This window comes from Pinus tabuliformis, chromosome X (assembly GCF_031772625.1).
Source record: "Pinus tabuliformis cultivar Carrire ecotype Pingquan chromosome X, CPIR1, whole genome shotgun sequence".
NCBI lineage: Eukaryota > Viridiplantae > Streptophyta > Pinopsida > Pinales > Pinaceae > Pinus > Pinus tabuliformis.
Genome location: NC_142308.1, coordinates 1,267,095,319 through 1,267,112,318, shown reverse-complemented (window position 1 = coordinate 1,267,112,318; position 17,000 = coordinate 1,267,095,319). Strand labels below are relative to the sequence as shown.

Here is a 17,000-nt window from a genome sequence, read left to right as displayed (position 1 = left end):
CTTTCCAGAACATCTTGAATTTTTCAATTTAAAGTTTATTTGCCTTGTCAAAATTCAAATCTCCCTAGACGGGTCAAAATGTGCAGAATGAGGCTGCCTAAATGCAGAGTGCTGTTACAGTCAACTTTTGAAGGTCTTCCTCAACTCCAAATTGAGCTCATGATAGCTCATTGGAAAGCTCTTTGTGTCTACTTATCAGTTGACTCATCAAGCAAGTCATTTGGTCATTCCATCTAGGAGAAAAATTGATTTTACCAAGGTCACTCCAAAGGTGCAACAACTCTCCTGAGGCAACTGTATTTTTGACATTTCTCTAAAACCATGACACCTGTGTAAAATGTGAAGGAGGTTTTTCTTCCTTGGCCTATTGTGGACAAAAACCTCTCTCACTTTTTCCAAATTCATTTTGTCTTGCTCAAAAACAAAAACCCTAGGAGAGGGAAATGAGCCTTACTTGAGCACAACTGAAGCACAACAAGGTGTAAAATGACCCATTGGAACATGAAATAATGACGACAACTCTTTTAATGATGGTACACTCAGCCAAATGGTGACATGGACTGACACTTGGAAAACTTTGAAAGGAGTGAAAACAAATCCTAGACCTAATACCTAGTGACCAAATTTTACTTGAAGACTCACTGAAATGACAAAATTTGACTTTGACACCCTAAGACCACTTTGTAAGAGCATGTTTGATCGTTGGTGGAAGGCTTCAAAGACTGACACTAACAACGTCTCCCAATACTTTCGAAAGATTTTAAATTCCAATCCACCAAACTAGGACCCACTAGTAAAAATGGCCCTATGAGCTAATTCCTCCAATTTTTCCACTTTGAAAGCATTAATAATACAGTCTAACCTAACTCAATCAACATAGATAGCCCCTTAGTGATGTCTATCAATACTAAAACTCTAGCTAAAATGAGACCCACTACTTATGAAACTATCATTAACAAGGATAGTTCTACCAAGGAGATCCCCAATGGCCTTGATTGCCAGAATTGGAAAAAAATCCATTGGCAGTCTAAGGATCTTGATCTAAATCAAATCATGCTCCAAAGATTCAGTGGAAGCATCAAACAAAGTATGCTATGACTTCAATGAAAAAGGGAAAAAAATCTAAGTACCACATCCCTTTCAACATCTTTATCATATGAAACAAAACCACACACCAAACTTTCGCTAAGGTATGAAAGATAGAGCTATACCCCCATCGAGGAGCTCATGTCTCACCAACCCATTTGCCTAAAATCTCCATAAAAACACATCATCCCCCAAATTTACCAACCAATGCCTTCTTTTATAAGTCCACAATCTGATCGAGACGCATGTGCTTATTGACAACAAGGGAAATACCTCCACCACAAATTTTCAAAAATTTTGTCTTTCTTTAAGCATAATCTAATTATTAGACATTTTGTCCCTTTGTTGGATATATTTTCTGGTTATAGGGATTTATTTGAATCATAATTTTAAGTTGTGTAATTTGCATAATTCAAATGCCCAAGGGTTTTCAAGGGTACCAAATTCATTTATGCATTAGAAAATTTATTTTAAATTACAAAAATTCACAATCTCACCCAAAATTGTATCCTTAAATTTTGTCTGAAAAAACCAAAACATCTAATAGTTACGCCTTTTTTGTTTTACCTTTTGTTCGATAGTGATAACTAGTTCACTACACTTCAATTGTGCAAAATTAAACTTAGCCCCCAAAAATCTTGATCCCAACACTAATGAAGGTGACAAACAGATTTTACAGGTAAAACAACCCACATTAACCAAAGGTTGTAGCGTAAATCTTGTACATTTTGGCCATTTGGAACATATTTTTGAGTCAAACCTCAAATTTGATAGGTATTTGTTAATCACAAATTTGAGATTTGAATCTGCATAGTCCAAATACACTAAAAAAAATTCAAGGCACTTAATCTATTTATACATATAACACTCATTTCAAATAACAAAAAAAAAAAAAAGCCTAATTTAAAGAAAAAGAAAAAAAAAACAACTTAAATTGGGAAAAAAATAAACTACACCTTAACCAAAAATTTGCAACTAATCATTTAAGGCTCTTGGCATGGCACCAAAGGATGGAACCACACCTTCTTCTCTAGTTACCTCCGTTGTCCTACCAACACCGTAATCAATATCCTTGAGGCGAAATATCTTTTACCATAATCACTTTGCTTGATGCCAAATCCACCATAATGTGACACGCAATACAGTTGATTGGTGCCACAATGGTGAGAGGCTATGGGAAAATCTGGTCCTTCGAAAGATAATCGTGTCAATAATCTACACGTGGCTTATAAAGACCCAAACAGCTACGGAATCATTTCAAACCCTAACCCTTCAACCATGACCACATCCTGAGATACTTGAAGTGCAGTGCCATTAGACAAAATGGTGACATGGCCAAGAAATCTTTTTAAATATTAATGCATTTTTATTTCACAAAATATAGTTTTTAAAATAGTAAAGGAATGAATGTCTATTGATTTCACAAAAGATACTTGCAGGCCAAGTTAGGTAATGTGTTACTGCCATCTCGTTTTTCAAGTGATCTGTCGCATGTGATTCGCTCGTCAAAATATAGTTTAATATAAAATCGTCAATTTTTTTTAAATTGTAAATACCGTCAATATCTTTCGGTCAAATAGCAGAAGTGTAAAATGAGTGGATATGCTTTGAAATTCCAACCTTTGGGTAGGCCTCGAGGTCCAGGTCTCGAACTTCTCCGTCAGAGGAGTGCATGTTTGTTAACAGTGAATTAAATGGAAAGTAAAAAGTCAATGTGGAGGTCCGGTGATTATTTTAAGAGACTCCGGCGATGGGGATGGAATTTGAGAGGTAATTTTCGCGCAATTTAGCCGTCAAATACGGTCACGGAACTTCAATACCCGTCATGAAACTTCGATGAAATGGGCAAATACGTTTGGTAAATTGGTTCAAACAGTCATATTTGACGGGTGGGACTGTGTTGAGCCCCCGCGCCGCCGCCGCGGCCGCCTCTGAAGGTGAAACCAATTCATGCGAATTGTCGGTGGGTTTAAAATCAAGTTTCGTAGAAAGTTGCGGCAGGAATTTATCACCGCTGGAGCGCTGTTCCTGGACGAGGGATTTGTGCATCGCTGTCATGGTGTCAACCGGAGAAAAAAATTCTAGAAATAGTAATGGCGATTTTCATAAATATTAAGAACAGATTTAATTTTAAAATGCAGCTGATGGTTGATTATATTCAACAACAACCATCAGCAACCATCAGCTGCATTTTAAAATTAAATATTATATTCAACGATTATATTCAACAACAACCAATTAAAATTAAATATTATATTCAACAACAACCATCAGCTGCATTTTAAAATTAAATCTGTTCTTAATATTTATGAATATCTATGTATATGTGTGTGTATTTCTCAATAATTCGGTTTAAAAGCATATAAACTTCACAATAAATTTAATAACGAATTAAAACAAATTTATAATCTGAGGTTGAATTTAAAAATGCAAAATTAAAAATCAGAGTTAATTAACTATTATAAATTACATTATGGCTAGCTAAATACGTACCGGGAAAGTGTGCATTACATGTTTATAAGAATTATGAATTAAATTAGTGTACAGTAATTTTAGGCAGAGTTGTTTTTAATGTGATTTTTTAGAAGTTTTTTTGGCGATTTTTTTTAATTAATTTTTCTAAAATTTGGCAGGAATTTATTGAAATCACAAATTTGATGAGTAACTCCTGCATAATCCAAGTGCCCATGGGGTTTTTCAGGGCGCTGGATCCATATACCCTTTTGAGGTCAGTAAAAGGAAAGTGCCCATTAATTCATGTGTATAAAAATCATGAATTAAATTAGGGTACAATATTTTTAGGCGTTTATTTATCAACCTCGCGGAAGTAGGGTGGTTGATTTTTTTAATATATTGGACGATTGAGATTAACTCTAGGGTGAATATGTCCAGAATATCTTTCGTCTTAGTTCCATATTTATGACTTTGTCGCAAGGGAGCATGGAGAGAAAGGGAAAAAATTGGTGCTCTACAACTCAGTATGGGATAGATCTCACATAAACATGTAAACATTTAAACATGTAATGTTTAACATTTAACATTTAATATATGGGGATAGATCTCACGTAAACATTTAAACATGTAATGTTTAACATTTAACATTTAACATGGGCGTAGATCTCAAGCGTAAACATGTAAACATTTAACATGTCATGTTAACATTTAACATTCAACATTTTTAATCTAATGTCGACCCTATTTAAAGATCAATCTAATTATTATTATGTATAAACACCATATAAATTTAAAATATAAAGAGGTTTAAGAATACTCAAAAAAAATAGTATGGTAAATAAATAAAAATATAAATAAAACAAAGATATGGTAAATAAATAAAACTTCTTTTTATATTTACTCCATAAACTTCTTTATACCTATGAACACTCAAAAAAGAGGTTTTATTTAGGTGAAGCCTATGGGCCAATTACCATGGGCCAAATTATTATTAATACCATGCAAAAAAATATTGTTAACCCTAATATTAATATTATTATTAAATATAATATTCATATTAATATGTTATAATATTAAATTTATTAAATTTAAATACTTTGGATTAATACACTAATAAATTTGTAATATTATAATATATATTAATATATCATGATATATATTAACTCTAGATATATATGGGAGGGAAAAACAAAGGTATAGAGTGATAGAGGTGGAGAGACAAGGGAGAGATGGAGATAAACTAAAGGAGAGGGGAGAGGAGGAATGAAGAGAAAGAGAGAGGAGTGAGAGAGATAGAAAAGGGTAAGAGAGGGAGAGGGAGACACAAAGATGGAGGGGGGAGAGAGAGAACGAGATAGGGAGGGAGATAGTGAGACAATTGGAGGGCAAAGAGAGAGAGAGAGAGAGATGGGGGAAGATAGAGGGAGGTAGGAGAGAAAGGGAGAGAGAGGAAGGATGAGAGAGAGGAGGAGAGAGGGAGGGATAGAGAGATGGAGTTGGAGGGTGAGAGAGGGAGGTAAGAACAAAGACATAGAGAGTGAGAAGTGGAGACAGAGAGGGAGTGACAAGGGAGAGATGGAGAGAGAGAGTGTGTGTTTAGGGGTGAGATAAAGAGACAAAGAAGGAGAGATGGAGAGAAGGGGGCAGAGAAGGAGAGAGAACGAGAGAGGGAGGGATATCGTAACATAGTTGGAGAGAGAGAGAGAGAGAGAGAGAGAGTGATGGGGGAAGAGAGAGGGAGATATGAGAGAAAGGGAGAGAGGGGGAAGATGAGATACATGACTTGAGAGAGATGAGGAGAGTGATGGGTGAAGAGAGAGGTTTGGAGGGAAAAGAGAGAGAGAGAGAGAAAGAGAGTGTCAGGGGAAGAGAAAGGGAGGTAGGAGAGAAATGGAGAGAGAGGAAGGATGAGAGAGAGGACTTGAGAGAGAAGAGAGAAGGAGGGAGAGTGGAGAAGAGAGGGAGGGATATAGAGATGGAGTTGGAGGGGGAGAGAGGGAGGGGAGAAGAAAGACATAAAGAGTGAGAAGTGGAGAGAGAGGGAGTGACAAGGGGGAGATGGAGAGAGAGTGTGTATGTTTGGGTGCGAGATAAAGAGACAAAAGAGAGATGGAGAGAATGGGGGAGAGAATGAGAGACAAGGAGAGAGGGAGGGATATAATAACAGAGTTGGAGGGCGAAGAGTGAGAGAGAGAGAGAGAGAGAGTGAAAGAGTGGAGAGAGGGAGCGAAAGAGAGATGGAATTAGAGGGGGGAGAGAGGGAGGTAAGAAGAAATAAATAGAGATAGAAAGGTGGAGAGAGAGAGAGAGAGAGAGAGAGAGAGAGAGAGGAGCAATAAGGAAGAGGGAGAGATAGGGAGAGAGGACAATAGGAGGGACGAGAGATAGAAGTGGGGGAGAGGAAGAGAAGGGAAGGAGAGAGAGGGAGATGAGGAGGGAGGGATAGATAGATAGATTGGAGAAAGAGAATGTATGTTTTGGGGGTGATATAGAGAGATAAAGAGAGATAGAGATATAGATGGAAGGTGAAGAGAGGGAATCTGAAGAGAGAGATGGAGAGAGGGAGGGAGGGATAGAGAGATTGATAAATATGGAGTGAGAGAGCATGTGTGTTTAGGGGGGTGAGATAGAGAGACAAAGAAGGAGATATGGAGGGAGATATAGATATAGATATAGATGGAGGGGGGGAGAGAGGGAAAAATATTTCTTGCACTAGATGCATTGATTTCAGTGTAGATGGTGATTTCTAATCCTATTTGATTGTTTGCACTAGATGCATTGATTTTAGTGTAGATGTTGATTTTAATGATATCTGATTGCTTGCACTAGATGCATTGATTTCAATGTAGATGATTTATAATCCTTTTTTATTGTTTGCATTAAATGAATTTATTTCATTGTAGATGGTGATTTCTAATCCTATTTGATTGCTTGCACTAGATGCATCAATTTCAATGTATATTTTGGTTTCTAATCATATTTGCTTACTTGCACTAGATGCATTGATTTGAGGGTAGATGTTGATTTCTAATACTATTTGATGGCTTGGATTAGATGCATTGATTTATGTGTGAATTTTGTTTTCTAATATTATTTGATTGCTTGCATTAGATTGATTGATTTTAGTGTAGATGTTGATATCTAATTTGATGTAATTGGATGTATGATGGTACATTAATTTTAAAGTGATTGGATTAACATTGTGCATTGATTTTAATGTAAGCACAACACATTATTGACAATGTACATTGATTTTTCTGTTACAGTAAGTCAACCTATTAATATTGGAGAGAAAGAGAGACAAGGTATGATTTTTACTACAACAGCTCAGGCTAAAGATTTAAATGGTTTACGATTTCAATTGTCCTTTTTATATAATCGATATGAAAAGATGACAAAAGTAGCAAGGGTGACAATAAGAATAGTAGAAGAAAATAGTTTTAGATCAATCACAATGAAGACTATTTGTAATTGACTACATTCTTATTATTCACATTTTCTATCATTCAACACTATTACATTGTCACTTTGCATTCAAAATTTTTATTTCATCATTTTTCACCATTAAAGTCATTAACAATATTTATCATCTCAACAAAATGAGGTAACTAAGCAAATATAAAATTAAAATTACAAGATTAATCGCAGACATATTTAATATATTGAAAATGATTATATTAATATTAGATGTGTTTACATATTATTGATAAAATTAATCATATCTTTGATAGATTTTCCTTGGTCACACACGACTGAAACCATCCTAGATCCATCTTAACTCTAGATCTATCAAGCGCCAAGAGGGATCAAATCTCTCAAGGTGCAAACCTTTCCTCAAGTTTTGCACTCAAAAAGGAGGTTTGCACCTCGAGAGATTTGATCCCTCTCGGCGCTTGATAGATTCGGAGTTAAGATGGATCTACGCTGGTTTTAAATAAATTCTGGTTAGGGTTATTTGAAACGAAGCACAACTCCTCATTTCTTTGCCACCCACATAGAGTCTAGAAGTTGACTATGGTTGATTTTCATATTGAGATAATCCTTGTCACAATGCGATGTCGGACCATGGTTGACCACGATTGATTTTTATATCAAGACAATATTTGTCAAAATGTGACACTGGACCATGGTTGATTTTCATATTGAGATAATCTTTGTCATAATGTGACATTTGAAAATAGTTGACCATGGTTGAATATGATTGACCATGGTTGACCATGATTAATATTATAAATTCAAGGGAATAACAAACCCAAGGGAATAACACTGAAATCCCAAAGGATTATGAACCCAAGGGACTAATATTATAAACCCAAGGTATATAAATCTTGAGATAAATATTATAAACACTGAAATAAACATGGTTTACTATAGTTGGCCATGGTTGATTTTCATATTGATACAATCCTCGTCACAATGTGATGTTGGACCATGGTTGACCATGCCTAGCAATGGTTGATTTTCATATCAAGATAATCTTTGTCACAATGCGACGTTCGACCATGGTTAACCATGATTGACTATGGATGACAATGTTTGATTTTATAAAACATGGTTGACCATGGTTGACCATTATTATCATATTGAGACAATCTGTGTCATAACGTAACGTTGGACCATGGTTGAACAATGATTGATTTTCATATTGAAACAATCTTTGTTACATTGCGACATTGAACCATGGTAGACCATGATTGAATTTATAAAATATGGTTGACCATGATTGATATTATAAACCCTAGGGATTAATACTAAAAACCCAAGTGATTGTAAACCCAAGGGAATACTATTAAACCCTAGGAATATGAACCCTTAAATTAATAAACCAAAAAATTGATGTTATAACCCATGGGAATAATAAGCCTAAGGGATAAAAATTATAAACCCAAGGCTTATAAACCCTAGGATAAATATTATAAACCTAAAATAATTATGGTTGACCATGCTTTATTTCCATATTGAGACAATCATTGTCACAAAAAGACATTGGACCATGCTTGACCATGCTTGATTTTCATATTGAGACAATCTTTATCACAATGCAACATAGGACCATGGTTGACCATGGTTGATTTTCATATTGAGACAATCTTTATGTTAATAAAAATATTAATAAGTATTATTATGTTAATAAAAACATTAATAAATATTTTAAACTAAGGGATTGATATTGTAAACCCAAGGGATTAATACTAAAACCCCAAGAGATTATGAACCCAAGGGAATACTATTAAATCCAAGGGATTAATATTATAAACCCAAGGTATATAAATGAGAAGATAAATATTATAAACCATAACATAAACTTGGTTAAACAAAGTTGATTTTTATATTGAGACAATTCTTGTCATAATGCAACGTTGGATCATGGTTGACCATGATTGATTTTCATATAAACAATCTTTGTCCCCATGCGACATTAGAGCATGGTTTCACATGGTTGATTTCCATCTTCAGACAATCATTATCACAATGCAACGTTGGAACATGGTTGACCATGAATGATTTTATAAAACATGGTTGACCATGGTTGAATTCTATATTGAGACAATCCTTGTCACAGTGCGACGTTGGACTATGGTTGACGATGCTTGACCATGATTGATTTTCACATGGAGACAATCTTTGTCATAATGTGATGTTGGACCATGGTTGACCATGGTCGATTTTCATATTGTGACAATCTTTTGTCACAATGCAACATTTGACCACTGTTGACCATGGTTGAACATGATTGACTATGCTTGGCTATGATTGATCATGGTTGACCAGGACTAATATTCGCAGGTAGGCTAATTTTTCATGTTTTTCTCGAAAAAAACATTCGCCAATTTCCATTTTTTTTAGAAATGATTCCCCCAAATTTTATAGTATAAAATTATTTTACCATAAAAATTGCTAAAATTTTATATACCCTAATATAAAATATAATTAGAAATCCAAATATTTTATAAAAATCATGCCAAACATCTTACAATTTACATATTAGGGACTAACAACATTCGCCAAGATTTCTAAAATTTAAAATAACGTTCCATCCTTAAAATTTTCCCTATATAAACCCAAGGGATTAATCCTAAAACCATCTTTGTCAAAATAACCATGGTTGATTTTCATATTAACACAATCTTTGTCTAAATGCGATGTTGGACTAGGGTTCACCATGATTGATTTTATAAAACATGGGTGAACATGGTTGACCATGGTTGACAGTGTAAACCCAAGAGATTAATACTAAAACCCTAAAAAATTATGAACCCAATGGAATAATATTGAACCTAAAAGATTAATATTATAAAGACAAGGTATATAAAATAATAATATTATTAATAATAACTAGTTAATATTAATAATATTTTTTTTTTTTTTTTTTTTACAAATTCGGTTGCTATATTAATCTCTGAAAAAAAAGAGGGAGTCAGGACTCCTGAAGTACAATAGGTGCCGAAGAAATTCAGGATCTGTGGAGTTACATAGCAGAAAGCTCTCCTTGATCCTGCTTGTTCTTGTTTTAAGTGATTCTCGACAGGGATAAATTCTTACAAATTGAAACAGCAGAAATTGACAACGACAAATCATTTCTGATCTATGCTAATGTGATTGTGATGATGTGTTGTATATTCCTTCAGCTTTTCTTCACATTCCTTATGGCTAGCACTTGAGGGATTCAAGTTTTCGCTGTTGGAGATATTCTTCATAAGTTTCTGGGCCACTTTGAGCACCTCATCCTGGCTGCCTCTTATCGATTGATGTTCGAGCTGAAGAGGAAAGGTCCCATGCTGGGCAAGATAAGGAGCTTTGGTTGACAGCGTATTAGTATTAACAAACAGGTATTCCAATAACATCTCTCGGTCACCAGAGTTCGGTGTAATTGCAATCAAATGAGTTGATTGAACTGAATAAGGCGCTGTGAGATAATGATGAGAAGGGCAGGATGGTCGAGAATCTGCCTTCGGGGAAGAGGCGGGATCCGGATAGGGTCGGGAGATGAAATGAAGACTTTTCCAAAAATTTGTGTAGGCTGAGATGTGACGGGAGCAGGTGGAGATAGAGCGAAATAGGGACAGAGCGTTAGGAAATTCGGTTCTGCACCCATTTCTGATGGATTTAAAGTAATTGCTGGAAGTCTGGAAGGGGTGAGGCCACTTCTTAGCGTCAGGGCAGGAAGGATTGATGCAGGATAGAGAGAATCGGTTCATGGCAGAGATTGATGACTTACCACAACATTGCAGCATAAGCTACCCAAAATTCTTTCGCAGGCCCTGTTTGCACGCCGGTCAGCTTGCTTGTTGAGATTACGGAGAATATGGTGGTATTGCAGGTTGCCTAGTGTTTGATTCAAGAGCTGGCATCTCTGGATGATCTGCTGAAGGAGGTTGTTGGGAGACTTTTTTTGATGAATCATAAGGCTTATGACCACCGAGGAGTCTCCGAAAATCTTTGCAGTTCTTATCCCAAGCCTGATAAGCTGTGTTAATCCCTGATAAAGAGCCAACGCCTCTGCCCGATTGTTGGATAAGTTCCCAAGACCCCATTCGTAATAGAGAATGCATTCCCCATTAGCGTTAAGGATCAGGCCTCCCGCTCCAGCTATTCCTGGATTTGACTTAGATGCTCCGTCAAAGAATAGGTAGTAGCTGTTGCAGTTCTGTAACCAGTTGGCAAACTCCTCCTCCTTTAGCCTGATTTTCCATGGGTGGGTTTCCTGATTATGCTGGACTTTCTCTGTCTTACCTTTTTGAATGCCATTGTTTTTGTCCAGAATGTAACTGATGAAATTTCTTTCCTCAACACTGTATTTTGTTACATCGATGCTGCTATGAGTTTTGGTTGAGATAGTTTCGAGAGCAAGATTCTTTGCCTTGTTGCTGACAGTTCTTGATGCTGTGTTTTTATCCTTAAAAATTCTCCGGTTTCTTGCTAGCCAGATACTCCATAGCATGGTGTAGGGAAGGGTGTTCCATACTCTCTTCACTAGTTTGCTTCCCTTATTTCCCCAGGTGCAGCTCTTTTTCCAGGCAAGGATCATTTCCCCTATTGAATACTGGGAAGTCCATGGTAGCTTATCAATGAGGTCTAAGTTTTTCCAATAGTCCATAGCATAGGTACAGTCGAAAAATAGATGATGCATGGTTTCCTCAGTGCCACAGCAGTTGGGACAGCGAGATGGTCCATTAATGCCCCTCTTCTGCAGGTTCTCTGCTGTTAATATCTTCCCTTTGAGAAGGGTCCATGTAAAGAATTTGTTTTTGGACAGCGCCTCAGATTTCCAAACAATTCTCCATTGATTCCATAATGGCATGTGGAAGGTGATGTAGTTGATATGCTGGTGGCCTGCTTGAATAGAATAATCTGATCCTGTGGGGTCCCATTGGAAGCCGTCCTTCTCGTTTTTCTTGATAGGTGCTTTGCCATGGAGCAGAGACAGAAGTGCGGTTAAGCTATTATTAACATCACTTGGGATAGCAGGAAACATCCATCCAAGCCAAATGTGAGACAAAGGGTCCCATCTAGAGATTTGATCCAGATAGAAGATCCCCCTGTTGTTGAGGAAAGTCAAGATAGGAATAGCTTCGTTGTGCCTGTTTATTGGCTGTTGTCCCAAGATTTTATCAGCCCCAATGTTTATGCTAGATCCTCCCCTAGGAACTTTGGAAATATTCTGAGTCATCATAGGAATAGCTTTTTTGCACAGTCGCCAAATTTTTGAGGAGTCCCTATTGGGGATATCAGAGTCAAGGAGCTGCTGCCTGGGGAAGTTCAGATATTTGCTTTCCAGGACCTGTTTCCACCACGCTGGAGGGCTAGTGATGAGTCTCCAAATTATCTTTCCTCCAAAGGCAATATTAGCGAAAGTGGGTGACCTAACACCGAGACCCCCTCTTTCCTGAGTCTGAATGACTTGTTTCCAACTGACAAGGTTGAATTTCTTCTTGTCGTTTTTCCCCCCTTGCCAGAGAAAATGTCGTAGAACAACATCCATTTTGTGAAGGAAAGAGGCAGGAGCTTGGAAGAGAGAAAAGTGATAGAGGGGAAGAGAGGAAATACCTGATTTCAGAAGGATGAGCCGGCCTGCTGGGTTGAGCCACATTGAACCCCATTGTTGAACTTTCCTCTTCATCTTGTCAATGATGTTGTCCCAGGTTCCTGCTTTCAATGGTCCTAGGCTCACTGGCATGCCCAGGTAAGAGAAATGAGTCCAGTCTAGATTGCAAGAAACTCCAAAGATATTTGCAATGTTATGAATGACCTGATTAGAAGCGTTCCATCCATAGATACAACTTTTTTGCTGGTTGATCAGGCCTCCAGAGTACTCCATAAATCTATCAAGAAGAGACTTGAACCTTCGTGCTATGGTGGTGGAGGCTCCTCCAATGAGCAAGGTGTCGTCCGCGAACTGAGAATGGTTGATATTCTTAGCTCCATTTCCAAATTTTATGCCTGAAATGAGACCCACTCTTCTGTTATGATTCAGAGCTTGGCTGAAGGATTCCGCCATAAGAATGAAGAGATAAGGGGAAAGGGGGCAGCCCTGTCTGAGACCCCTAGAGGATTGAAATGCATCGCCCGGCCTTCCATTGACGAGAGGGGAAATCCAAGGTCCTGAGATGCAAGCAGAAATGAGACTGAGGAAGGGCGACTCAAACCCGATATTTCTTAAAACAGCAAAGAGGAAAGAGTGTCTAACTCTATCAAATGCGTTGGCCAGGTCAAGTTTGAGGATGAATCCTTTCTCCTTCCTGGATAGACTCGAGTGAATGGATTCCTGTACAAGCAGAATAGAGTCAGTTATTTGTCTGTTGGGCAAGAACCCTCCTTGATTTTCAGAAATCAAAGAGGGGAGGAGAGGTTTGAGTCGAGATGCCAAGATTTTGGACAAGATTTTATAAGAGGCATTGCAGAGGGATATGGGCCTAAACCGAGAGAAGGAAGAAGGTCGATTTTCTTTAGGGATGAGGGCAAGAAATGTTGCATTAGTATAACCCCCTATCTTGCCCTTCCGCTGGATCCACCAGACCATCTTGATTAGATCCTTTTTTATTAAACCCCAGAATGCCCTGTAGAAACATATGGGGAATCCGTCAGGCCCGGGCGCCTTATCAGGATTCAGAGTCCAAATCACACTTCTTATTTCCTCCTCTTCAATTTCTTTATTCAGGCTATCATTCATATCCTTGGTAATACCTTTGGGGAGGTGTTAAAGAAGGTCATCGTAATCCTCATCTCCTTTGGTTTCAGTGAGCAAATCTCTATCATAGTCTGTAGCAGCGTTTCTAATGTCCTCTTGGGTGTTTCGTTGATTTCCATCCTTATCCAAGATGGAACAGACATTGTTCCTGAGTTTTCGAGCTGTGGCCTGCTTATGAAAAAATGCAGTGTTTTTATCGCCTCCTTGAAGCCAGAGCTGCCTAGATTTCAGTCGCCATTTGGATTCTTCCTCCCTGCTTATATGACTCAGTTGAGAGTAGAGGTTCCTTTCTTGTTCCATACTCTGCTGGGAGAGTCCTTGTTCTTCTATCATCCTCTGGATTTTCTCTAGTTCACCCTTAACTTTCTTTTTGTTCTCCTCAGGTTCCTTATAGCTTACTCTTGCCCATTCTTTGACAGCCTGCTTGACTTTTCTTTGTTTGGTCTCCCAAATGAAACCAGGCGACCCTTCTACATGTTGATTCCACGTTTTCTGGACTATTTCTCTAACAGCAGGAACCTCATTCCACAAAGGGCTATATTTAAATGGAATGGGTCCAAGGGGGCATTGAGACTCCAGCGTGAGGGTGATAGGATAATGATCAGAGGCAGATGAGGATAGAACGGTGGCATATCCCACGTAGAAAGAGGAAAGGTAAGAGATATTGATGAGAAACCTGTCCAATCGTTCCATAATGTTGCCCAAGCCGAGTCTGCGGTTGCTCCAAGTGTACCTACGATTCTTTGGGGCCACGTCCATTAAATCATGGTCTTGCATGATAGCTTCCAGCTGACCTCTGAAGGGATCTGGAGAGAAGGTTCCGCCCCTTTTTTCGTTTGCATGCAATATGAGATTGAAATCACTTGCCACTATGATATTTGTGTTTCGCTCACTATCGATACTAGCCTGAAGATCGCCCCAGCATATTTCCTTTTCTCTGTAATGATTGGGCACATACACGTTGTAGATGATTACTGTTTGGTTATTCGTTCTGCTATCGAACGTTGTTCTGATCCAATGCTGTTGTAGATTTACTGAGACACAGTTCCACTTGTTGTGATCCCAAAGGGTGGCGATGCCTCCCGAAGCTCCTCTTGCATCGCTTACGCACCCTTTGTATTGATTCTGCTGGTCTATAATGCTTCTCATTGCTTGTTGATCCTGCTTTGTTTCCTGAATCAGTAAGATTTCTGGCTTTTCACTGTGGATTAAACCTCCGAGGGAGGAGATTTTGGAGGGGTGCCCTAACCCCCTACTATTCCAAGACAGTATTTTCATCATTGGGAACTTGGCGTGCGGAGAGGTGCTCACCTCTCTTGCTCTTTGTGGTTTGTTTCTTTTTCTTGGTGTCCCTGAATGAAAGACTCTATTGGTGTTTGAGTTCCCATGGCTATATCTTTCTGAGCGTTCTCGTCCCTGTGTTGCTTTGCTGATTTCCTGCCTGGTCCAGGTTTCTTGTGGGTGTCGCTGGCAGTTCCATGCTCTTTAGTGCTGCTTCTGGTATGTCTAGGAAAGGAGGGTTCAAGGGAAACTTGCGAAGAAGTGATTAGAAAGGGAGGGGGATCAGATGCCTCGGAAAGGTTCAGGGGGGGCTGAGGGGGATCCATAGAGGGTGGATCAAGGGAGGATAAAACCAGGAAGGGATTAGAGGAAGAGGGGATCGGAGGATCAGAAGAGGGGTGGATAGATGATGGAGGGGAGGATGAAGATGGCCGAGAGGCAGAGGGAGCTGGAGGAGCAGATTCTTGGGAGGGTTTCTGAGGAGGAGCAGATTTCTTCTTTTTGACCGATTCCCATTGGCCCTCTTGGTCCCCACTTTCTGCATCAACGAGTTTGGGACATCTATTGGCGAAGTGTCCATATTCGTGGCAGACCTTGAATTTAAAAGGTATCTGCTCATAATCCAGCTGCTAGATATGGCTCCACTCGTCCACTTTCAGTTTTATTGCTTCTGGTAGACCTTTGCCAAGATCCACTTCGACACAAATCCTTGCGCAGGCCTGCATGTTGTCTTTTGGCTCACTGCGATCGATGTATTTGCCCACAGAATTTCCGATGGCACTAACAGACTCATCTCCCCAGCAATGGAGGGGGAGATGAGGGAGACGGACCCAGACCAGGACAGCGCTGGGGACATCCAGTTCAGGGTCAAAGTCTGGAGTCCATTTGTTGAGGTAGAGGCCCCTGGAGTCCATAAAATAGGGCCCGTTTCTAAAGATTAAGCCCTTATCCTCTTTAGTTTCAAAGTGGAAAGTGAAGTACCCTTTCCCACAGAACCTGATGGAGATTTTCCCTTGGATCTTGTCGGCCCAGTTTCTTTCGACCCATCTTTGTACAGTTCTTGGAGAGGGCCAGAGGCCTGTGAATTGTCCTATGAGTCCTTTTTCGGCAAGAGACAAGGCCGCCATGCGCGGCAGGACCGTAGGCAGCTGAACTTCCTGAAGCACATCTAGCTTCTTGACAAATTTTGTTAAGGCGGGTCTGGGGCGCAGAGGGGGCAGAGATTTCACCAATTCTGAAAACGCTTTTTGAGAATCGACCCCCTCCAGAGACGGATCCGAGGGGGCCATGGCCGATGGACTACACTCAGGCAGGCGCAGAGAACGCGGGTTGCAGCAGGGGGCTCGCGTGCGCAGCAAGTTTCAATATTAATAATAATATAATATTAGTTAATTAATTATTAATTATTAACTAATTAATAATTGTTAATTATTAATTAATCCTATGTATTTTAATTATTTTTTAATAATAATAATAATAATAATAATAATAATAAATTAATTAATATTAATATTAATAATAATTAGTTAATATTAATATTAATAATAATTAGTTAATATTAGTTATCTAATCAATAATAATAATTAGTTATTATTCATCATAAATAAATAATTATTATTATTATTATTAATTAATTAATTATTATTATTATTTTTTAATAAATATTTATGAAATAATTAATTATCAATAATAAATAAATTAATAATTAATCAATTAACAATAATTGATTATGAAAATAGACTATTAAAAAAAAATTATTTTATTTTTTTAGTATTACAAAAATTCTAAAATTCTAAAATTGTTTAATGCGTTTTTCATTATGAAATGTATGAATTCTTTTTATGTTTGACATTATCTATATGTTTCTTGATATTAATTAAAATAAAATAACACTTTTCATTGTTCTTAATGTTTCTTTTTCTAAACAAAAACGGTTATGGGATTTCATTAACTAATTGGCTAAGAACCACAAATTCGGTTACATAAGGAG

The 17,000-nt window shown here is 38.0% G+C and overlaps 1 protein-coding gene across 1 annotated transcript; it reads right to left on the bottom strand.

Annotated features, from left to right (window-relative positions):
- Positions 1-13,738: 13,738 nt before the first annotated feature.
- Positions 13,739-14,878, bottom strand: LOC149144606 (uncharacterized). The gene has a single exon (XM_089452209.1). It carries the CDS (start codon positions 14,876-14,878, stop codon positions 13,739-13,741), a length of 1,140 nt encoding a protein of 379 aa, XP_089308335.1.
- Positions 14,879-17,000: the final 2,122 nt, after the last annotated feature.